Below are 25,206 nucleotides of genomic sequence, written 5' to 3'. Positions count from 1 at the left end.
CGTGAGCGGCGAGGACGTCTTGTTTGCGTTTCGTGCGCGAGCGCGCGTCGTTTGTTTACTTCCTCGCCGCAGCTAGTGCTCGAGTCCGTTGTTATTGAGTCACTATGGCTCATTTCTAAAGAAAAGCTACCATCAAGATCAGATTTCAAATCGACCACGCGCCTTTGAAATCGAATTCTTCATTCGTGACGAAGTTCAAATAGCACATCGTCGCTATCATCCTCTCCAACACAAGTAGCGTCTTGTACGTCAAGACGGTCGAAGACGCGATAGCCGACCGCAGTGGCCGTGCGGTTCTAGGCGCTACAGTCTGTAACCGAGCGACCGCTACGGTCGCAAGTTCGAATCCTGCCTCGGGCATGGATGTGTGTGATGTCCTTAGGTTAGTTAGGTTTAAGTAGTTCTAAGTTATAGGGGACTGATGACCTCAGAAGTTAAGTCGCATAGTGCTCAGAGCCATTTGAACCATTTTTGAAGCGATATGTAACACTGTTGTGAGCAGATTTACGAACACTCTCAAGTCCAATAACTGCGATGGCCACATCGGAGCGGTTACCGTTGACCATACAGGACTGGATTACGCACGCTACGAAGTGCCGCCGGACGTAGCGACCACGGCTTCCCGACTATGTGGGACGGTAATTAGCCATGTGGCAGAATAATGGGACACCTTCGAGACGTCCCCGGTCCCCTGCGGCATGCGACAAGCTAAAATTGAATATGAATGGAACTCGAGACTAGGGCTGTACCGGCGTCTGCGTTTCTCCCTGAGGGGGATGTGGTGCAGGAACCTGTACACACACACACACACACACACACACACACACACACACACACACACACACACACACAGAAACCCAAGTCCGGAAACAGACGTCTCCAAGGAAACATAAAAAGCGATGCCGTAAGCCCTCAGACGATTGAGGCAGGCCGGCCGAAGTGGCCGTGCGGTTAAAGACGCTGCAGTCTGCAACCGCAAGACCGCTACGGTCGCAGGTTCGAATCCTGCCACGGGCATGGATGTTTGTGATGTCCTTAGGTTAGTTAGGTTTAACTAGTTCTAAGTTCTAGGGGACTAATGACCTCAGCAGTTGAGTCCCATAGTGCTCAGAGCCATTTGATTGAGGCAGGAAACATGGACGACACAGGCTCGATCTCACCTGTTGCTTTCCCTGACTTCGACACAGTCGTTGCACACAGCGGTTCCGAGACCAAGAAGTGGATTTCAGTAGTCGAGGAACTGAACAAAACGGTCCAACCGTTGTTTACACAGACTTGGTGACTACGTGGAAAGTAGTGTCATGTATCTGTGTCACTTTGAAGAGTAATGCAGCATCGAATAAAAATTACTTGTCCTGCCATAATAATGAGTAACAAACTTTTTGAACTGCCTTCGTGTTTCTCTCGGGATAGAATGCTGGGTGAAACCCGAGATGGAAAACTCAGATATATTTAGCGAGTCATGGAACGTATTTTGAAAAGACAGATTAGACGCCATTGGAGGGGGTGTGTTTATTGCAGTTAACAAAAATATTCTCTCTCCTGAGGTCGAACTTTAAAGTGAGAGTGAAGTTATCTAGTAGCGTATAGCAGGACTAAGTGAATCGAAGTTAATTGCTGGATTTTTTTATGGACTACCTACTCCACTATGACAATTTTAGTCACTGACAGAAGGTTTACTGTGAGTAGTGCTGAAATGCGCAGATCGTACAATATAAGTTGGAGGCGGCTTTAACATACCGAGTATGGACTGCGACATCTCTGAGACCGACCGAGGTAGCGTAGTGGTTAGCACACTGGATTCGCATTCGGGATGACGACAACCAACCCCGCGTCCGCCCATCCAGATTTAGGTTTTCGTGATTCCCTTAAATCGCTTAAGGCTAATGCCGGGATGGTTCCTTAGAAAGGGCACGACCGATTTCCTTCTTAATCCTTGCGTACTCCAAACTTACGCTCTGTCTCTAGTTATCGAGGGGACGTTAAACACTAATCTCCCCCTCCATCCCCACGTCTATGGATTCCCTGCAGCGAGTACAGACGGTCTATGTTGCAAGGTTCTTTTGAAGACTTTATCCAAAAGCTGTCTTTAGCAACTAGTTCGACAGCCATAGTTCAAATGTGTGTGAAATCTTATGGAACTTAACTGCTAAGGTCATCAGGCCCTAAGCTTACACACTACTCAACCTAAATTATCCTAAGGACAGACACAGACACCCATGCCCGAGGGAGGACTCGAACCTCCGCCGGGACCAGCCGCACAGTCCATGACTGCAGCACAGCCATAGCGACTTTGGTAACTATAGCTGATAAATCAATCAAGACGGCTAGGAGATTATTTCTTCCAGACGCAGCAGATAGACAATTATTAGCATTTCACTTAAACGTTGAATTGACATCATTGAGTTCCAGTATGACGGAAGTAGAGAAATTATGGGCAAAAATTAAACGAATTATAAATCATAATCTGCAGAAATACGTGACGAGTTAGTGGATTAAAGACAACAACGACCCACCGTGTATCAAAAACGAAATCCACACAATTCTGAGGATGCAGAGGATGTTGAACTCTCGATTCAGAAGGGAACACGCAAACAACAATAGGCGAAAGTTAAGAGACATTCGTGTGTCAATAAAAAGACGCATGCATTCATCATGCATGAGCAGCGCGTAATGTGACAGGGTACACAAATGCTTTAATTCATATTTGACTGGAAGAGAGCAGAAGGTTAAAATAAAGGGTTCATATAATGCACAAAAATCAGAAGATTCCTCAGCCTAGGGGGCTATCAAGAATGGGATTCCGCGGGCTTCAGTCTTGGGTCCATTATTGTTCTTAATATACACACATCGAAAAAAGTTTTGCATCACCCAGGTTCTCAGAACTCCTGAAGATATACATTAACTGTGGATATTTTATCACAGACACAGTCTTTTTGACTGTTCGGAGATGTCACTAAAGCCGCCCATAGATGTAAACAACCACGTATGATTAGCGCCTATTAGACGGCGGGGGTCCGACAGCCGATCAGTTCCAGTCCACCAGGAAGGAGGTACACGGCTCGTGTTGTCTGCAGTTCAATCATGCCTCGACGGTCAATACCGCGGTTCGGTAGCGTCCGCATTGTTACTTTGTGTCAGGAAAGGCTCTCAACAAGGGAAGCGTCGAGGCGTCTCGAAGTGAACCAAAGCGATGTTGTTCTGACATGGAGGAGATACAGAGAGACAGGAACTGTCGATGAAATGCCTCGCTCAGGCTGCCCAAGGGCCACTGCTGCAGTGGATGACCGCAACCTACGGATTATGGCTCGGAGGAACCCTGACAGCAACGCCAACATTTAGAATAATGCTTTTCGTGCGGCCACAGGACGTCGTGTTACGACTCAAACTGTGTGCAACAGACTGACTGCATGATTCGCAACTTCACTCCCGACGTCCATAGCGAGGTCCATCTTTGCAACCAAAAGGCGTAGTAAGGGCTGTACGATATGTGAATGCCATCCTCCGACCGATAGTTCAACCATATTGGCAGCATATTGGCGAGGCATTCGTTTCCGTGGACGACAATTCGCGCCCCCATCGTGCACATCTTGTGTGAATGTCTTCCTTCAGGATAACTACATCGCTCGACTAGAATGATCAACATGTTTTCTAGACATAAACCCTATCGAACATGCCTGGGTTAGACTGAAAAGTGCTGTTTGTGGACGACGTGACTCACCAACCACTCTGAAGGATTTACGCCGAATCGGCGTTGAGAGTGAGACAAAATGGACCAACAGTGCCCTGATGAACTTGTGGATTGTATGCTACTGGCTGATGATACACCCATCACCATCATCACCCCAGCGTGGACCCTCGAACTGGCAGCTACAAGCACCGCGGTCTGTCACAGATGGTTACCACCTTGTGCTACCTCATACCCACAGTCTGGAGTTCTATGTCTACTATGTCCACTTTGTAATCATTCACCACAACAATGTAGGAGTCACTGAGCAAATTTTTTTAATCAAAACCAGGTAAATCCTGTAGCTGCATTAGGCAGCTCTGTGGTTGCTGGCGCTTTTGTGGTAGGATCTTGCAGTCCTTCATTGATAACACTAATGCAGGTTATCAAACCCAGCTACCTTCCTTCATGCTTTTCATGCAGTGTTGGAAAGGGAGCTCTCTGATATCATCAATACTCATCGGTATTCTGCCATGAAGTGCAAGGCAATTCTGTACTGTAAGCTGTCACGTCCGCCCCAAAGAAGGCAGTATTGCTGGAGAGACAAACATCGTCAAAATTTGGGATAAGGATGATGTGATATCGAGGGGTGTGCCAATTCCAGAGTAATATGGAACTTTTAATGAGAGTATCATACTGAGCCATGTTTCTGATATCCATTAAAGGGGGTCTGGTAAGGCACTCAGCCATGTAATCGACCTTGATTTGTACTCACATGCTTTTGATTCAATCAATTCAGGGTCCAGTTTCAGCTCTCTTCCTCCAGATATTTTCGATAAATGCATGTATCAACATCCTGAATCTAGACGAGGAACATAAATACTGCTTCATAAGGTCGCTTTGCACCTTCAATAGAAATTACGCAAAGCATGTGTATCACGCAGATACGTACAAGACATCTAATGTCTGCAAGCATTATAACTTTGAAGGCATTTCATTCCTCATCACAATGCTAGACATGGGAAAATTCAAGAGGCAGAGCCCTAATTATTAGGTTCAAGTCTATGATCTGGATGTAGATAAGAGAAAAAGCGTGCCAAGAGATGTGAAGCATAAAGCAGTCAGGTCCTTCTACTGTTCCAAAGTAGCCTATCAGCGTCCCAGACACTTGGATTTTTCTCTATTCTCCAGAGTCAAGAAGCATCATTGCCTCTGTATAAAGAACATGTCCTGCCTACTTCCATCCCAATTAAGTAAAAATGAGCGCAAACGGTATTTTTATGCTGATGCCTCAACTATTTCACTTAGAGTGCTATTTAGAAAAATATCTAATTGATTCCTCGAGCCAGGGACCAGTACGTGTGGAAATGCCCACTGAGGATAAAAACTTCTTAAAGTTTAAGAATGCCCACCTCAAGAAACGAGGTCCCTTTGTTGTATATGCTGATTTCGAGTGCTTACTGGTTACTGTGGTACACTCTGAAGGTGATTCCACAGCCTCTCGCACCACATTCACAGAACGACATGCGCCATAAGTAGCGGTGTATCAAATTGTATTCTCAAATGCTTCTAGTCGCGATAAATTTGATGGCGATAATCCTCTGAGACGACTGCTTTGTGAGCTCGGAAAACGTGCATTGAATGTTAATGCTCTTTACAGAAAAACATTCCAAAGAGCAACTCGGAAGAGAAATGGTTCAAATGGCTCTGAGCACTATGCGACTTAACTTCTGAGGTCATCAGTCGCCTAGAACTTAGAACTAATTAAACCTAACCAACCTAAGGACATCACACACATCCATGCCCGAGGCAGGATTCGAACCTGCGACCGTAGCGGTCACGCGGTTCCAGACTGAAGCGCCTTCAACCGCACGGCCACACCGGCCGGCAACTCGGAAGAGAATGATGCATTATACAAATAGGCAGCTGAATGTCATATTTGAAGGCTGCCTTAGGACAGAAGGTGGAAATCCACATAGAGACAACTGCCATCGAACAGTGAAGTTCTGCGGCCCAGCTCAAAATGCATGCAACTTGAAGTGGTAATTGCCATGACACTTACCCATCTTCTGCCATAATTTGAGTTGATATGAACCCCACTTTTTTGTTGAGTACTTCGATAATTTTAACTTTAAGAACGACAAGGTTGTAACGTTACACATACGTAGGAGAATGATTTAGGTGCCTGGAGCAGGTGTGAGAGAAAATGAATTTGCTTGTGTGGCTAAGGACTAGCCGTGCAGCAGCAGGGCCAAGGGGGGGTCGTGTCCAGTACCGGCCAGACAGCGCACAAGGAGCAGCGTCATCAGAAATTTGCAAGTCGCAAAGCTGGGAATTTGGACAGCTGTTACTCGCATGGCTGTTATGCAAGAAAGGCACCAGTATGGTGGAGCGTCAGAGAAGCCGAAAGATGGCTTGCTATACCTCTTGAGAATCTATAATAATTTACAGTCAAATATTAATGCAAATTTGAATGCATCGGCGATCCTAAAAAAATGAAGTGCATCCAATGACACAACAATATGTCAATATCTTTAAAACTACAGAAGTCAATTTTTCCCAGTAAATAAACATTTTGCAATGAACCTCCGAATTAACAACTTTTAAAAGCTTCACACGATTTCAACATTCAGTATCCCAGATGATAACATTGCACTATATCTACGATCTCTGAAAGCTACTTATTTGTGTATTTTATTCCTTGATTTATTCCGTTTCTTATATCTTTTCGTTGTGCAAATGTTTGTCAGAGCATTGTATTCTTCACCATTACACAGCAAATGAGTGCAGCACGAATACCTGACATTTTCATGGAGGTCTGTTCCGTCTTTGCAACTAAATGAAAGGCAGTTTGTTTTTTGCCATGTGAGTTTCGCTTCTTGCATTTATGAAGTATCTTCAGTAGCCCGTAATACAAGGTTTGTTTTTATATATCTAATAAAGGCATTATGTAGTGGTTACAAGTATGTTACAATGTCACGTTTCCTAACGTTTTTCAGAGCAGAGACAACTTTTGTAGCACAAGTTTCGTGAGGTTAAATTATCGTCTGGTGTTTCCATTTCCAGTGTTGCTAGTCCATGTTTGTGGTCCCGGAAATGTGTTCATTCGGTCTCCATACTTCAACTCACCAATTTGTGGTGTTTTACACCCACGTTTATTATAAAAAATCACTCGCACTTTTCATTGTGTGATCAACATATGAGTGTTTACAGTGTGTAGTGTTGCCAACTGTGTGTTTCTCTTTCGTCTTTTGTTTGTTATAATGTGTGGTTTGATATTATTCGTTCGTTGTGTGTGTATGTGTGTCAATGTGTCATTTGTTGTGACAGGGCTTTAATCATCTATTTTTAAAATAAAATGTGTGGATGTGTTATTCTTTACATGGCTTGGTATATATCTGTGTGTGTGTGTGTGTGTGTGTGAGGGAGACACACACACACACACACACACACACACACACACACACAGAGACACGCGCACGCACACACACACACACACACACACACACACACACACACACACACACACACACAGAGAGAGAGAGAGAGAGAGTGAGAGAGAGAGAGAGAGAGAGTTAGAGAGAGGGGAGGGGTGGGGGGGAGGAGATTCACCTTTCTGTTTGTTATAGGTTTAGTGGCTAACATGATCAGTGAGTTACTGATTATATTAGCCACTCAATAAAATAACAAACAGAAAAGTGATACCTAACCAGAATAAATAATCAGTGGATCTTCCTCCCTGCTCCCTCCCCCCCCTCTCTCTCTCTCTCTCTCTCTCTCTGTGTTGCTGTGTGTGTGTGTGCGTGTGTGTGTGTGTGTGCGCGACACACACACACACACACACACACACACACACACACACACACACACAGATCATATATATACCGGTACATATCCACTGACATAAAGAATAACACGAGCGAGATGACGCAATGGTTAGCATACTGGACTTGCATTCGGGAGGACGATGTTCAACGACGCGTCCGGCCATCCTAATTTAGGTTTTTCGTGATGGTTCCTTTGAAAGGGCACGGCCGACTTCTTTCCACAACCTTCCCTAATCCGATGAGACCGATGACCTCACTGTTTGGGCCCCTCACCCAAATCAACCAACCAATCACAAAGAAGAACACATCGACAGCTTTTAAAAATAAAGAAAGCCCTGTCACAGTGAATGACTCATTCACACGTAACAAAACACACACACACACACACACACACACACACATACACATACACACACACACACGCACACACACACACACACACACACACACACAAAACAAATAAAAAATATCAAACTACATAAACAAAAGGCAAAAGTAAACACACAGTGACAGTTGACAACACTACAAACTGTAAACACACAAATGTTGATCACATAACTACACTCCTGGAAATTGAAATAAGAACACCGTGAATTCATTGTCCCAGGAAGGGAAAACTTTATTGACACATTCCTGGGGTCAGATACATCACATGATCACACTGACAGAACCACAGGCACATAGACACAGGCAACAGAGCATGCACAATGTCGGCACTAGTACAGTGTATATCCACCTTTCGCAGCAATGCAGGCTGCTATTCTCCCATGGAGACGATCGTAGAGATGCTGGATGTAGTCCTGTGGAACGGCTTGCCATGCCATTTCCACCTGGCGCCTCAGTTGGACCAGCGTTCGTGCTGGACGTGCAGACCGCGTGAGACGACGCTTCATCCAGTCCCAAACATGTTCAATGGGGGACAGATCAGGAGATCTTGCTGGCCAGGGTAGTTGACTTACACCTTCTAGAGCACGTTGGGTGGCACGGGATACAAGCGGACGTGCATTGTCCTGTTGGAACAGCAAGTTCCCTTGCCGGTCTAGGAATGGTAGAACGATGGGTTCGATGACGGTTTGGATGTACAGTGCACTATTCAGTGTCCCCTCGACGATCACCAGTGGTGTACGGCCAGTGTAGGAGATCGCTACCCACACCATGATGCCGGGTGTTGGCCCTGTGTGCCTCGGTCGTATGCAGTCCTGATTGTGGCGCTCACCTGCACGGCGCCAAACACGCATACGACCATCATTGGCACCAAGGCAGAAGCGACTCTCATCGCTGAAGACGACACGTCTCCATTCGTCCCTCCATTCACGCCTGTCGCGACACCACTGGAGGCGGGCTGCACGATGTTGGGGCGTGAGCGGAAGACAGCCTAATGGTGTGCGGGACCGTAGCCCAGCTTCATGGAGACGGTTGCGAATGGTCCTCGCCGATACCCCAGGAGCAACAGTGTCCCTAATTTGCTGGGAAGTGGCGGTGCGGTCCCCTACGGCACTGCGTAGGATCCTGCGGTCTTGGCGTGCATCCGTGCGTCGCTGCGGTCCGGTCCCAGGTCGACGCGCACGTGCAACTTCCGCCGACCACTGGCGACAACATCGATGTACTGTGGAGACCTCACGCCCCACGTGTTGAGCAATTCGGCGGTACGTCCACCCGGCCTCCCGCATGCCCACTATACGCCCTCGCTCAAAGTCCGTCAGCTGCACATACGGTTCACGTCCACGCTGTCGCGGCATGCTACCAGTGTTGAAGACTGCGATGGAGCTCCGTATGCCACGGCAAACTGGCTGACACTGACGGCGGCGGTGCACAAATGCTGCGCAGCTAGCGCCATTCGACGGCCAACACCGCGGTTCCTGGTGTGTCCGCTGTGCCGTGCGTGTGATCATTGCTTGTACAGCCCTCTCGCAGTGTCCGGAGCAAGTATGGTGAGTCTGACACACCGGTGTCAATGTGTTCTTTTTTCCATTTCCAGGAGTGTATAAGTGCAAATGATGTTCTATAATAAATGTGGATAAAAAAAACCGCCTGAAATGGGGGAACTGGAGTATGGGGACCGAATGAAGACACACAGAACGTGATCAAAAGTGTCCGTACACCTGGCTGTCCTCCATCGCTAATGCTGGAGTTCAATATGGTGTTGGCGCACCCTTAGCCTTGATGACAGCTTCCGCTCTCGAAGGCATACGTTCAATCAGGTGCTGGAAGGTTCCTTGGGGAATGGCAGCCCATTCTTCACGGAGTGCTGCACAGAGGAGAGGTATCGATGTCGGTCAGTGAGGCCTGGCACGAAGTCGGCGTTCCAAAACATCCCAAAAGTGTTCTATAGGATTCCGGTCAGGATTCTGTACATGCCATTCCATTACAGGGATGTTATTGTCATGTAACCACTCCGTCACAGACCGTGCATTATGAACAGCTGTTCGATCGTGCTGAAAGATGCAATCGCCATGCTCTTCAACAGTGGGAAGCAAGAACGTGCTTAAAACATCAGTGTAGGCCTGTGCTGTGATAGTGCCACGCAAAACAACAATGGGTGCAAGCCCCCTCCATGATAAACACGACGACACCATAACACCACCGCCTACGAATTTTACTGTTGGCACTACACACGCTGGCAGATGACGTTCGCCAGGCATTCGCCATACCCACACCTTGCCATCGGATCGCCACATTGTGTACCGTCATTCGTCACTCCACACAACGTTTTTCCACTGTAAAATCGTCCACTGTTTACGCTCCTTACACCAAGCGAGGCGTCGTTTGGCATTTGCCGGCGTGATGTGTGGCTTATGAGCAGACGCTCGACCATGAAATCCAAGTTTTCTCACCTCCCGCTTAACTGTCATAATACTTGCAGTGGATCCTGATGCAGTTTGGAATTCCTGTGTGATGGTCTGGATAGATGTCTGCCAATTACACTTTACGACCCTCATCAACTGTCGGCTGTCTCTGTTAGTCAACAGACGAGGCCGGCCTGTACGCTTTCGTGCTGTACGTATACCTTTCACGTTTCCACTTCACTATCACGTCGCAATCAGTGGACCTAGGGATGTTTAGGAGTGTGAAAATTTCGTGCACAGACATATGGCACAAGTGACACCCGAACACCTGACCACATTGGAACTCCGTGAGCTCCACGGAGGGCCCATTCTGCTCTCTCACGATGTCTAATGACTACTGAGGTCGCTGATATGGAGTACCTGGTAGTAGGTGGCTGCACAATGCACGTAATATTAAAAACGCATGTTTTTGGGAGTTTCCGGATACTTTTGATTACATAGTGTACCCAGGACCACACCACGTGAACAGGCAAGACTGGAAATCGTAAGTAACAGCAAACGATAATTTAACCTCACGAAAATTGTGCTACAAAACTTGTTTCTAATCTGAATAACTCATTTAGTTGCAGAGACGGAACATAACCTTTATGAATTTTGAAGCAACTAAGAAACGACAGGAAACGGAAAAAAATGATGTCACATTTTGTCATACTTGTGTATTTATTTAATGAATTGTTTATTAATTTGCTATTAACGTTATTTAAATGTTAATTATAATTAAGAATACAATATTATGGCAGTTTAAAAGAGGACAGCTGACAGCACCTTTGTAAAAGAGGGCCAAAAGACTCTTGCGACAAGTGAGCTTAAATAGTTGTTTAAACGATATTTAACGACAATCTGTTGTCATTTATCGTGAGCGCTCTTGCGCAGGAATACTGACTTTTTATTTATGGACAAACCTTTTTTAATATCAATTATGAATGGTATGAGCGTGACTGAATGTTTATAACATTTCTTCAGTTAAATATTGTTGTAATATATTAGTTTAGTCAAAGCGATCATGTTGAGTCAAATCACGTCTGGAGAGCTTAATAACGATGTATTTTTGGTGCGGTCGGCCTAGAGCCAATCGAAAAGCAAACAGTAACAGAACATTATGGAGGTCAAGTGGAGACTGGGACTTTTCAAATGAAGAGCTCAAGGGAGCGATTCAGGACACTTGGATGTTCGTTCCGGAAGAAGGCAGACCTGCCAGTGATAACGTGTGATATTCAGTCATGTCTGTGATAGACTCTGGGCGGTGAACGGCCGCTTCAGTACTCTAACTTTCGAAGGGACTTTATATTTCGAGAGGCCTGAATGTGCTCCACATTAGGGCTCTAACTTTTTCCGTTTGTATAACGGGACTCGTCTTCTCACATGTATTAATCTGTAAATCATTAAGTTGAACTCTGAACTTTTTTGAAATTGTTAACATTTCCTGTATTTTGATTAGAAAATGGACTTAGTTTGGGGATTTTGCTACCATTCTCGTAACTCTCTCAAAGTAACTTTATTGTATTTGATAAGGGCATTTTCTGGCTGTATTTTAACTGAATACCGTAAGACGACATCCCGTTTGTTTGAGATGTCCTTTCTTGAATAAACATTATTCAACGTAATTCACTGTCTCCTACATGAATTGTTATTAAATTATTCATTTAACTCTTATTTTGTGCTTTTGTGTATTTTATTAACTAGCAATTCTAGCCAGTTCATAAACTATCTGACTGCAGGATCACAGTAAATTAGCATGGAAGCAGACATACGCGCTCGACCTTGACTACATCGAACTATTCTTTTCAAACAGAGCCGTGCGTAGCCCACGTACCTAAAGTACGAGTAACCACAGATAACGACGCAGCTGGTTTGCTCGTAAGGGATGCTGTGTGAAAGAGAATCTACACTACGAGTAACTATTAGGTAACGTCGCAAGGTCGGTGTCATACCTGCCGATGTAGAAAAACACATTTCATTTTCCGAGCAAATCACGTCGGCAATATTATTCTGCTCCTCGGATATGCTACGATTCATGCACATACCTCTTCAGAAACTTGCTGAGACAATGCATCGGGAGGATATGCATATCACCAGAACTGCGTATCCCGATGATACAGTTTTTCAGTTTGTGACGAAGAAAGGGGTCTTTCCGTCTGAATATCTGAATTTGAAGGAGAGACTCGACGAAACCTCATTGCCTGGTATAACCACATCCACCAGCAACCACACAGGCACTGCCATAATGAATGTGGAGTACAGGCAAGCTGTGAATGTTAGGCAGGAATTCAATATCTCTAATTCAGGGAGAGAGTTGTACGTGGAGAGAGATGCGCGCTTGCGTGCAGATGTTTACGAGAAATTCCAGAGTGTATACCTGGGCAAATAAACTCTGGAACTTTCCTTCTATCCCGCCGTACGAGGCTTTTGTGAGACGTAATGTTAAAATAAGACACGTATCAACATCGAACTGTTGACCAGTGTTGATATGTTGCTTATTTTGCGAACTAGGGATTCCCAGGGGACTTTACCAGTGCATCCAAAGGTACACCAATATGAATAACCAGCGAATGAGTGAGGAGAAGTACAGACATCTGTCAATTTGAGTTACAACGTTTATTTGCATGAAAACAGTATCTAGTGCCGTTACTGCCATACCGTGCAACAAACTCTACCGTTTAGTGGGTTCTGATGGCTATCTAAAGATAATATCGTTGGTATGATCCATCGGGTGACTGCTGATGCTAATAGGGGTATGTTCTGGAGGTGGACCTGGAAAGTCTCACGGATTTGCGTGACCCGCTCAGCGACTTGTCACTGTGTCCGTAGCGCCTAGTCCTGCAAAATGGTTCCATCCCCAAGTTGATGCCAACAGTGGGGAATAAGCTAGGGAGACCAAATCTCCCTTATTTCTTGTGATCTCCCGTATCATAAAATTTTTTTTAATACTTCCGGCTCTAGTATATTTAATTAGTAAGGACTGTCATACAGGGTGGTCCATTGATCGTGACAGAGCCAAATATCACACGAAATAAGCGTCAAACGAAAAAACTATAAAGAACGAAACTTGTCTCGCTTGAAGGGGAAAACCAGATGGCGCTATGGTTGGCCCACTAGATAGCGTTGCCATAGGTCAAACGGATACCAACAACGTTTTTTTAAAATAGGAACCCCCATTTTTTATTACATATTCGTGTAATACGTAAAGAAATATGAATGTTTTAGTTGGACCACTTTTTTCGCTTTGTGATAGATGGCGTTGGAATAGTCACACACATACTGCTTACAAGTGTAGACGATCAGTCGGTAACAGGTAGTTTTTTTAAATTAAAATACAGAACGTAGGTACGTCTAAACATTTTATTTCGGTTGTTCCAATGTGGTACATGTACCTTTGTGAACTTATCATTTCTGAGAACGCATGCTGTTACAGCGTGATTACCTGTAAATACCATATTAATGCAATAAATGCTCAAAATGATGTCCGTCAACCTCAATGCATTTGGCAATACGTGTAACGACATTCCTCTCAACAGCGAGTAGTTAGCCTTCCGTAATGTTCGCACGTGCATTGATAATGCGCTGATGCATGTTGTCAGGCGTTGTCGGTGGACCACGATAGCAAATATCCTGCAACTTTCCCCACAGAAAGAAATCCGGGGGCGTCATATCCGGTGAACGTGCGGGCCATGGTACGGTGCTTCGACGACCAATCCACCTGTAATGAAATATGCTATTCAGTACCGCTTCAACCGCACGCGAGCTATGTGGCGAACATCCATCATGTTGGAAGTACATCGCCATTCTGTCATACAGTGAAACATCTTGTAGTAACATCGGTAGTACATTACGTAGGAAATCACATACATTGCACCATATAGATTGCTATCGATAAAATGGGGGCCAATTATCCTTCATCTCATACTGCCGCATCATACATTAACCCGCCAAGGTCGCTGATGTTCCATTTTTCGCAGCCATCGTGGCTTTTCCGTTGCCCAATAGTGCATATTATGCCGGTTTACGTTACCGCTGTTGGTGAATAACGCTTCGTCGCTAAATAGAACGCGTGCAAAAATTCTGTCATCATCCCGTAATTTCTCTTGTGCCAGTGACAGAATTGTACAAGACGTTCAAAGTCGTCGCCATGCAATTCCTGGTGCATAGAAATATGGTATGGGTGCAATCGATGTTGATGTAGAATTCTCAACACCGACGTTTTTGAGAGTCCAGCCCGTTGTACATTTTGATCACAATAGCCATACATCAACACGTTATCGATCTTTTCCGCAATTGATAAACGGTCCATTTTAACACGGGCAATGTATCACGAAGCAAATACCTTCCGCACTGGCGGAATGTTACGTGATACCACGTACTTAGGCGTTTGTGGCTATTACAGCGTCATCTATCACAAAGCGAAAAAAGTGGTCCAACTAAAACATTCATATTTCTTTACGTACTACAAGAATATGTAATAAAAATGAGGCTTCCTATTTAAAAAAGCGTAGTTGATATCCGTTTGACCTATGGCAGCGCCATCTAGCGGGCCAACCATAGCGCCCTCTGGTTTCCCCCTTGAAGCTAGACGAGTTTCGTTCTTTGTAGTTTTTTCGTTTGGTGCTAATTTCGTGAGATATTTGGCCCGCTCACTATCAATGTTCCACCTTCTATATGTTAATTTCACGAAGTGTACAAATACTTCAAATTCCCTGATCGACAGACCTTGAAATATTTTCGATCGTGCTTCTACAGAAGGAAGACTGTTTGGCCCAAGGTAATGTGAGAAGTACATGAATAATGGCATAGTCTATACTTCCAGAAAACCTACGCCCTTCCCATTAACTACGTCCGTCTGATCGGCTCCTTTCTCTCCCACCGTCCTTCCTTCGTCACCATCCATAACACCGACTCCTACACCTTTTTCCCCTCCGCCGGTGTGCCCCAAGGCTCCATCCTCTCCCTCCTTCTGTACCTTTTGTATACGGCGGACATGCCGCCGCCGTCACCCCCCGACCGCCTCCTCCAGTTTGCCGATGACACCGCCTTCCTTGCCATTGCCCCCACACTGCAGCGCTCCCAATGCCTTCTCCGATCCCATCTTGACCGGTTCACCGCTTGGTGCAACCAGTGGTTGCTCAAGGTCAATCCCTCCAAAACCCAGGCGATCATTGTAGGCAAAACCACCCCTTCCTTCCGCCTCATTGATTTCTATCTCACCATCTATGGCCATCCTATCGCCCTCACTCCCACCCTTAAGTACCTTAGCGTCACCCTCGACCGTCGCCTCTCCTGGACTCCCCATCTCCGGACAATCCAAGCCAAGGCACGCTCCCGACTCCGTCTCCTCAAGCTCCTCTCCGGCTGTACGTGGGGTCTGGATCCCTCCACCATCCTCCACACCTATAAATCCCTCATCCGCCCTATCCTTTGTTACGTCCATCCGGCCTGGATCTCCGCCCCCCCTTCCTTTTATAAATCCCTCCAAATCCTTGAACGTCATGCTCTCCGGCTCGCCTATCGCATCCGTCTTCCCTCCCCTACGCGGATCCTGTATGATCTCATCCTCTTCCCCCACCTCCTCCTCTTCCTTGAAAGGATATGGATCCTGTACACCCCCCGCAAACTCGATCCTCCTCATCCGCTTGTCTCACCAATCCTCTCCCACCCCCGCCCGCTGTCGCGCCTGTATTCCCACGTCCCACCCGGTCTCCATCTCTCCACCCTCCTTACCCTCTCCCAATGTGGCTTCCGCCAGCTCCCCCTCCCTGATGATGTCCTCCTCCCCTCCATCAACCCCTCCTATCAACTTTGATCCACCCCCCGCCCCCACATCCTGTGTCCTTTCCTTTAGGTACCCTCCCTCCCTTCTCTTCCCTTCCTTCTCTTTCCTTTTCCCCCTGTCCCCTCCCTCCTCCCCTCTTCCCCCGGGCTTCCCCTCCCCCTTCCTCCCTCCCCCTCTCTCCTCTGCCCATGGCATCTCTGCTATCCCCTCTCCCTCTCCCATTCCCCTTCCTCCTCTTCCTCTCTTGGCAGGTCCCTGGACTCGCACACGCTCAGTGAATATTCGCGCGCTGGAGATCATCGCCATCAGTGTTTCGTGTGTGTGCCTTCGTTTGTGTGTAGTGTTGTTCGCCGTCACGCCACCACCGTTCACGTGCCGCCGCCGTCATCGATGTTATGTGCACCGTGTCGACTAGTGTTAGTGATGTTTCTCGTCCAGCGTGAACGGCTCCATGTTTTTTTCGATTTTTAGTGCCTACATTTCTTGCCCACCGTTTTGACTGTCTTCTCTGTGCCACCTTTATGTACTACTTGTTGTCAAACTCAAGGCTGAAGAGCGGCGTATTGTGCTGCTGACAGCCCGCCTTTGTATAAGGTGTTTAAAATCACAATAAAGAAAAAAAAACAAAAAAAAAAATACTTCCAGATTGGTCGGGAGAGTGGAAACATATACTTCTTTCTCGGTCAGTACTGGTAACACGTGCATGTGCTCGCCTCGTAAGTAAAGTATGCCTGCTTTTTATATTTATATCTCCATTGTCACCCATTCGATATAGTTGTGCAGTTAAAATGTATTGTGAATAAATCTCCCTTAAAACCACGGTCAGACGTTGGTCATCTCCTTTAAAATCATGCTCAAATGTTTGTCACCCTAAAATAATTCTACTCTACAGGAACCTCCAGAAATGTCTCAAGTTGGGGATGAAACTCACTAGAATCACCCGCAGCATCTTCTTCGACCAGCGACCCTGGTTAAAGGAGTATGTTGATCTCAATACCTAGCAGAGGTCTCTCGTGACGTGTGATTTTGAAAAAGATTTTTATAAATTAATGAATAATTTAACTTTCGACAAAACCATGGAAAGTTAGAACCCACCGCGAAACTCATTTAGTTTACCGTGGGGATGGGCGTTATAGTGCATGAGATTACTTCATGAAGCCAAATTTTAAGCGGGTCACAATCTTCAATGAAGATCTAGTCACTGAGCAGATGGCTAAGGTTTCAGAAGAGTTCACGAAGCCTGTTTATATCGGTATGTGCGTTCTTGGCGTATTCGAACTCCACTTGTCCGTTCCACTAGGGGTTTGCTAAACCAAACTTCACTGATGTCAAGGTGCTTTATATCGATACAGATAGTTTCATAAACTAGGTCAAAAGCTGTGATCTATATGAAGCAATTAGATACAATACCAAGGAATTTAACACGTCTGGAGACGTGGCCGATAATCCTTACGCTTTAACACCACAGAACAAAAAGATTATCCTCCCGATGACAGACGATGTTAGTGGTTTGCATATTATGGAGTTTGTAGGGCACAGATACAAAATGTATGCATACCATATAGATGCAGGTGCCACCAGAAAACAGGCTAAGGGACTGCACCATGCCGCCTCACACGCTCTGCTAAACGAAAACTACAAGAGGTGCCTGCTTGGTGTTGATTTATCTCCTCATATTGTGCAGGAAGTAGTCTTTCGATCATTCGGCGTTGAGGTGCACATTGCAGTGCAACTGGAAGTCTGTCTGTCGCGAAATGATGACTAAAACTTCACTTGTGCAAATGAGATCGGGACCCTCCCGTTCTCTCACTATTCGCTCGAGAATAAATGAGCGTACCTGTGTGTGTGTGTGTGTGTATGTGTGCGTGTGTACACAGGGTGTTACAAAAAGGTACGGCCAAACTTTCAGAAAACATTCCCCACACACAAATAAAGAAAAGATGTTATGTGGACATGGGTCCAGAAACGCTTAATTTCCATGTTAGAGCTCATTTTAGTTAGTTTCGTCAGTATGTACTGTACTTCCTCGATTCACCGCCAGTTGGCCCAATTGCAGGAAGGTAATGTTGAGTTTGGTGCCTTTACAAGTACGACACAACATGTAGTTCATGCACGATGGAGCTCCTGCACATTTCAGTCGAAGTGTTCGTACGCTTCTCAACAACAGATTCGGTGACCGATGAATTGGTAGAGGCGGACCAATTCCACGGCCTCCACGCTCTCCTTACCTCAACCCTCTTGACTTTCGTTTATGGGGGCATTTGAAAGCTCTTGTCTACGCAACCCCGGTACCAAATGTAGAGACTCTTCGTGCTCGTATTGTGGACGGCTGTGATACAATACGCCATTCTCCAGGGATGCATCAGCGCATCAGGGATTCCATGCGACGGAGGGTGGATGCATGTATCCTCGCTAACGGAGGACATTTTGAACACTTCCTGTAACGAAGTGTTTGAAGTCACGCTGGTGCGTTCTGTTGCTGTGTGTTTCCATTCCATGATTAATGTGATTTGAAGAGAAGTAATAAAATGAGCTCTAACATGAAAAGTAAGCGTTTCCGGACACATGTCCAAATAACATATTTTTTTGCTTTGTGTGTGAGGAATGTTTCCTGAAAGTTTGGCCGTACCTTTTTGGAGCACCCTGTATATGTGTCCCTATTTGTGCCTGCAAATTGTATATATCATTATTTGTACCATCTATCTATTACGTGGAGCCGGCCGGGGTGGCCTAGAGGTTCTAGGCGCTACAGTCTGGAATCGCACGACCGCTACAGTCGCACTTTCGAATCCTGCCTCGGGCATGGATGTGTGTGATGTCCTTAGGTTAGTTAGGTTTAAGTAGTTCTAAGTTCTAGGGGACTGATGACCTCGGAAGTTAAGTCCCATAGTGCTCAGAGCCATTTTTTGTTACGTGGAAGTAGACACTATTGACAATACTGCATGTAGTTACCATGCATCCTGACACATCCTTCAGCCATTCTTCGCAGTGAGTCACGCACTCTTTCAAATACACCGGGTCCACTCGGACTGCGTCACATGCACTGATACACACTCCTGCAACGTCTTCACGTTGTCGATGGGTTGGGCACACACCAGTTCCTATAAACAAATGTCCCTACAGCTGGAAATCCAACGGATTCAGGTTCAGTGAACGCGAAGGCCATACCATCTCGACTAAACGCCTACGAAAAGTTACACTGAGGTACTGTCAAACGATCCGTAGAAAAGTATATGGCGCTGTATGGTGTAAAACCACAGTCGTTGTCTTTCTGGAGGGGTAACGTTCTCCATAACCGCTGGTGATCCATCGCGCAGAAATCAGTGATACACAGCACCTGTTAATCTGTCCGGTAAAGTGTATGGCTCTATGTTTCTGTCGCCGACAATTCGCGATCATACACTGATACTAAATCGGTTCTGATGCCTCAGCTCCTCGACTACTAGAGAATTTGTGTCTGTCGATATGTGCGTATTGTGGTAGTTTACTATGCATTCCGTTGTGAATCCTGCTGCATCTGTAACTAAAAGACAGGCCGTAAAATGTAGATCTTCAACGGTTCATAACTGAACGGGTATTACTTTGCGGAAACATAATTATTGGAACTTTTCTTCCAGTTTTGAACAATATGTGACAGTTTTTTTAAACAGCCTGTATACAGTATGTGTTTATGATCCCGTTACTTTCTACTGTTCATAACCATATCTGAGATTCTTGTCATGGCATCAGATTCGCTGGATTCGTCAACTTGCATTCACCCAATTGTCTTCCAGAACGCATCATTTACTCTGTCGCGGTATATACGCTGTTTTTAAATTTGCTGGCAGGTTAAAACGGTGCGTCTGACAGGGACTCGAACCCGGAACCCAGCCTTCGGCGGACGTTACTCTGATATCAAGCCAGGGCTCATGATTCGCCCTCACAGCTTTTCTTCTTCCAGAACGTGTCTCCGACTTTCCATGATAACGATGATGATGATCATAGGTTTTGTGGCCATCAGTGTATTAGTCACTCTCCAGGACGGAATTCTGTGCCATATCTAGTGAGACTATCACTGTTCGAAGAAAGGATATCAAATGGCTCTGAGCACTATGGGACTTAACTTCCAAGGTCATCAGTCCCCTAGAACTTAGAACTACTTAAACCTAACTAACCTAAGGACATCACACACATCCATGCCCGAGGCAGGATTCGAACCTGCGACCGTAGCGGTCGCGCGGTTCCAGACAGTAGCGCCTTTAACCGCTTGGCCACCCCGAAGAAGAAGAAAGGATATCATGGAGAAATAGTTTAGCCTTAGCCTATGAGATTGTTGCTAGGTTCAGATAGGTACTGGCAGACGTAAATCCGTGAAGGGGGATGACGTCGTACTTGAATAGCTCAATCGGTAAGAAAAGCTCTTGCGAAATGAAAAGTTGAGTCTTCGTCAGGCACACAAGTGTTAATCTGTGAGGAAGTTTCATTACCTTCCACGCTAAGATTTACCTTCGGCTATGCAACAAAACAACCACCTTAAATCTCGTTTCAAGAAGGAAATAAAAAGTTATCGAAGCTGCGGTGGTGGTATTTAATACTTTCGCTGTCATTGGGACGTATGTGCCCCACGACAGATTATCAGCGAACCAATGAGAATCTGCTGCGTGTTGTTGCCATGTACCATTTGTCAAACTGATTTGCGCAAAAACCGTTTCGCATCACATCACACGCAGGAAGATCGATGTGGTTATCACATGAGACACTCGAATTTGTATGTAATGATAAAGACCTTTCTATTTCAAGTAATAGGCCGAAATTTCATATATGATCATTGATACGATGCAAGTGCTTTTCTGAAAATATACAGCGTGATTCCATGATGATGTTACACATTTTCGTGGATAGATAAACGTAAATGTATCAGTTTGAGGCAAGAGACTCTGGTCCTAAAACGACCGAATGGAAAGTTATAATTGTGCGCAAGACCCCTGTCGGGTCTGAAGAGTGTCTGCCTGCGATACTGTTCAAAAGACACCGGGGATTTTAGAACGGGTACGACAGAACTTTGTGCGTTGATGCGATGGGTGCAGTGACGCTATAGGCGTCTGAACAACTGTTGTAACTGCAGCAGCTTGCGAAACTTGTGTGCGTAAATGGAATTCATTATTACTGTAACGTAAACTTAGAATTTTCGGTCGCTATGACAACAAATTACGTGCGCTGTTACTAGTTCTTCAACAGGGGAAATTATCTGAGAGTATTGGGGAGTATTCAGCGGGAATTCTGTGCGTCACGGTCAGGGTTCGGATGTTGGGGCCCATAGTTCGAGCGCTGCGTGAGGCTATGGCCGAACATGAATAGACTTAATTAAAATAACCACACATCAATGTCTTTCACTCAGAGAAAAGGAATGGTAGTGAAAACGTTACAGTAGCCTTAAATGACCCAATGAAACTACGAATAACCTAGCAATAATCTGAAATGGTTTAAATTTCTGCTCTAAAAATACATCGTCTCTTCTCTGGCCTCTTATTTGTTACTTATAACTATTTGCGCACTGGCTACGCGATACTGAGCGTTGCAAACTACACTACTGGCCATTAATATTGCTACACCACGAAGATGACGAACTACAGACGCGAAATTTAACCGACAGGAAGAAGATGCTGTGATAAGCCAATGATTAGCTTTTCAGAGCATTCACACAAGGTTGGCGCCGGTGGCGACACCTGCAACGTGGTGACATGAGGGAAGTTTCCAACCGATTTCTCATACACAAACAGCAGTTGACCGGCGTTGCCTGGTGAAACGTTCTTGTGATGCCTCGTGTAACGAGGAGAAATGCGTACCATCACGTTTACGACATTGATAAAGGTCGCATTGTAGCCCACTCGCGATTGCGGTTTATCGTATCGCGACATTTCTGCTCGCGTTGGTCGAGATCCAACGACTGTTAGCAGAATATGGAATCGGTGGGTTCAGGAGGGTAATACGGAACGCCGTGCTGGATCCCAACGGCCTCGCATCACTAGCAGTCGAGATGATAAGCATCTTATCCGCATGGCTATAACGGATCGTGCAGCCACGTCTCGATCAATGAGTCAACAAATGTGGACGTTTGCAAGACAACAACCATCTGCACGAACAGTTCGACGACGTTTGCAGCAGCATGGACTATCAGCTTGGAGACCATGGCTGCGGTTAACCTTGACGCTGCATGACAGACAGGAGCTCCTGCGAAGGTGTACTCAACGACGAACCTCGGTGCACGAATGGCAAAACGTCATTTTTTCGGATGAATCCATGTTCTGTTTACAGCATCATGATGGTCGCATCCGTGTTTGGCGACATCGCGGTGAACGCACATTGGAAGGGTGTATTCGTCATCGCCATACTGGCGTATCACCCGGCGTGAAGGTATGGGGTGCCATTGGTTACACTTCTCGGTCACCTCTTGTTCGCATTGACGGCACTTTGAACAGTGGACGTTACATTTCAGATGTGTTACGACCCGTTGCTTTACCCTTCATTCGATCCCTACGAAACCCTACATTTCAGCAGGATAATGCAGGACCGCATGTTGCAGGTCCTGTACGGGCCTTTCTGGATACAGAAAATGTTCGACTGCTGCCCTGGCCAGCACATTCTCCAGATCTCTCACCAACTGAAAACGTCTGGTCAATGGTGGCCGAGCAACTGGCTCGTCACAAAACGCCAGTCACTACTCTTGATGAACTGTGGTATCGTGTTGAAGCTGCATGGGCAGCTGTACCTGTTCACGCCATCCAAGCTCTGTTTGACTCAATGCCCAGGCGTATCAAGGCCGTTATTACGGCCAGAGGTGGTTGTTCTGGGTAATGATTTCTCAGGATCTATGCACCCAAATAGCGTGAAAATGTAATCACGTGTCAGTTCTAGTATAATATATATGTCCAATGAATACCCGTTTATCATCTGCATTTCTTCGTGGTGCAGCAATTTTAATGACCAGTAGTGTACGTAAAGCAGAGCAAAAGCACTGGTAGAAATGTTACGTCGTGTACTCACCCATATCTGCAGCTTGACACGCTTGTCGTGGCGGAACACCGTCTTCACTTTGAAGTCGATGCCGACCGTCGAGACGAAGGCCGATGTGAACGAGTCATCGGCATACCGAAACAGGAAGGACGTCTTGCCCACGCTACTGTTGCCGATGATGAGCAGCTTGAACATGTAGTCGAAGTTCTGGTCGGCGGCATCTTTCTGCCACTTAGGGTCTTGCCCGCCAGCCATCTGCACACACAAACCGACACCACGTCTTTAGACTTACCTCACAGAGCTGATGCACCTTTCTCGCTCTAATGGTAATTTTTTAAATAATTTCTTCCAGCTGTGTTACAAAATCTGTACAAAATTATTAAGTTAGATAAATACACAGTGAGGAGGTGTATAACGTATTATGAAACAAGAATACATAACATACAGTCCTAAAAGGTTCGAGAATGGATTAATAAAAAATAAAGAAGAGTTAACATGATGGTTTAGGTGCTCTACATAATCTCCCCTCAGATGAGTACAATCCGTACAACGTTTGTATAACCGTGTGAAACTATCTGAAAAGTTATTCCTCGGAATGTTGTTCAACTCGCGCTTCGCAGTGGTCCGACTGTCGGTCGTGTCGTAAGAGCGTTGACCCTTCACGTGAATTTCTGTACTTTGTTGCTTTGTGGTAAGTTAGTCACGTCGCCCGTGATGATTTTGTCCTGAAAGGAACTGTCCACGTTTTGCATGTGAATAAAGGTGCGGCAGACATCTAGGTGTCATTTTGTTCGGGATTGAAAGTGTGCAGCACAAACTCTGCACACACTTTTCTCTTCTTCAAGACATTGTGGAGTATGTTTTGAACACTTGATTTACAGCGACGCGTGACACATCAACGTTGACACACTACGGCCTCACGTCCACTACTTAACACTGCCTGCTCACAACTCACTGGTCGAATGCAAGTATGTTGTTTACAGTTGACAGTTCAAACTGCCACCGTTGTTACTGCGCTGATATCACATATGTTTTCTACGTGCAATATAATTACAAATCAACAATGTTCGGAATTTTTCGTTTACTTGTACTCTGAAACATTGCTTCTTGCCGAATTTCATTATTCTATGTCCAGGGGGAGTACCCTATCATTTATGATGAATAATTTTGCGAGTTTTTAAATATGTGACTCAAGTGGCCGTATCTTTTTATTGCAGTGACTTCGATGTTCACTTTTTTTTTACATCGCCGAGGGACCGTAGCCCTTAGTATTTAACATAAATTTGAACTTGGTATGTCTAGGCCTTCCTGAGAAACAGGGGTCTTAGCAAGTCAGACGCACGGGCAGGCAGACCGATGGACAACACGGCGATGCTGCCAGGGTTCCGTTGTTAGTGACAGAGGTACGGAGCCCTAGAATGAGGTATCCTAACGTTCCTTACACACATCCTAAGTGAATTTGTGCTTATGGGTGTGGAATGAGTCATAAAATCTCAAACATATTTCCGTTTACGTGGTAATATTAAAACATGCGCATATGCACACTACTGGCCATTAAAATTGCTACACCACGAAGATGACGTGCTACAGACGCGAAATTTAACCGACAGAAAGAAGATGCTGTGATATGCAAATGATTTGCTTTTCAGAGCATTCACACAAGGTTGGCGCCGGTGGCGACACCTACATCGTGCTGACATGAGGAAAGTTTCCAACCGATTTCTCATACACAAACAGCAGTTGACCAGCGTTGCCTGGTGAAATGTTGTTGTGATGCCTCGTGTAAGGAGGAGAAATGCGTACCATAACGTTTCCGACTTTGATAAAGGTCGGATTGTAGCCTATCGCGATTGCGGTTTATCGTATCGCGACATTGCTGCTCGCGTTGGTCGAGATCCAACGACTGTTAGCAGAATATGGAATCGATGGGTCCAGGAGGGTAATACGGAACGCCGTGATGGATCCCAACGGCCTCGTATCACTAGCAGTCGAGATGACAGGCATCTAATTTTTTCGGATGAATCCAGTTTCTGTTTACAGCATCATGATGGTCGCATCCGTGTTTGGCGACATCGCGGTGAACGCGCATTAGAAGAAGCGTGTATTCGT

General features: G+C 45.7%; 1 protein-coding gene across 4 annotated transcripts in view; it reads right to left on the bottom strand.

The window, feature by feature from the left end:
• LOC126469917 (ras-related protein Rab-3) overlaps positions 1-25,206 on the bottom strand; it is an 853,612-nt gene that overhangs the window by 238,756 nt on the left and 589,650 nt on the right. For all 4 annotated transcript variants that reach the window (XM_050097306.1, XM_050097305.1, XM_050097304.1 and 1 more), the window contains one exon: positions 23,128-23,352. In XM_050097306.1, the coding sequence (XP_049953263.1) occupies positions 23,128-23,352 (225 nt within the window). The remainder of the gene's footprint in view (positions 1-23,127; positions 23,353-25,206) is intronic.

Source organism: Schistocerca serialis, chromosome 3, assembly GCF_023864345.2.
Source record: "Schistocerca serialis cubense isolate TAMUIC-IGC-003099 chromosome 3, iqSchSeri2.2, whole genome shotgun sequence".
Lineage (NCBI taxonomy): Eukaryota > Metazoa > Arthropoda > Insecta > Orthoptera > Acrididae > Schistocerca > Schistocerca serialis.
Note: the sequence above shows the minus strand (reverse complement) of the source record. Positions and strands in the feature narration are given on the sequence as shown.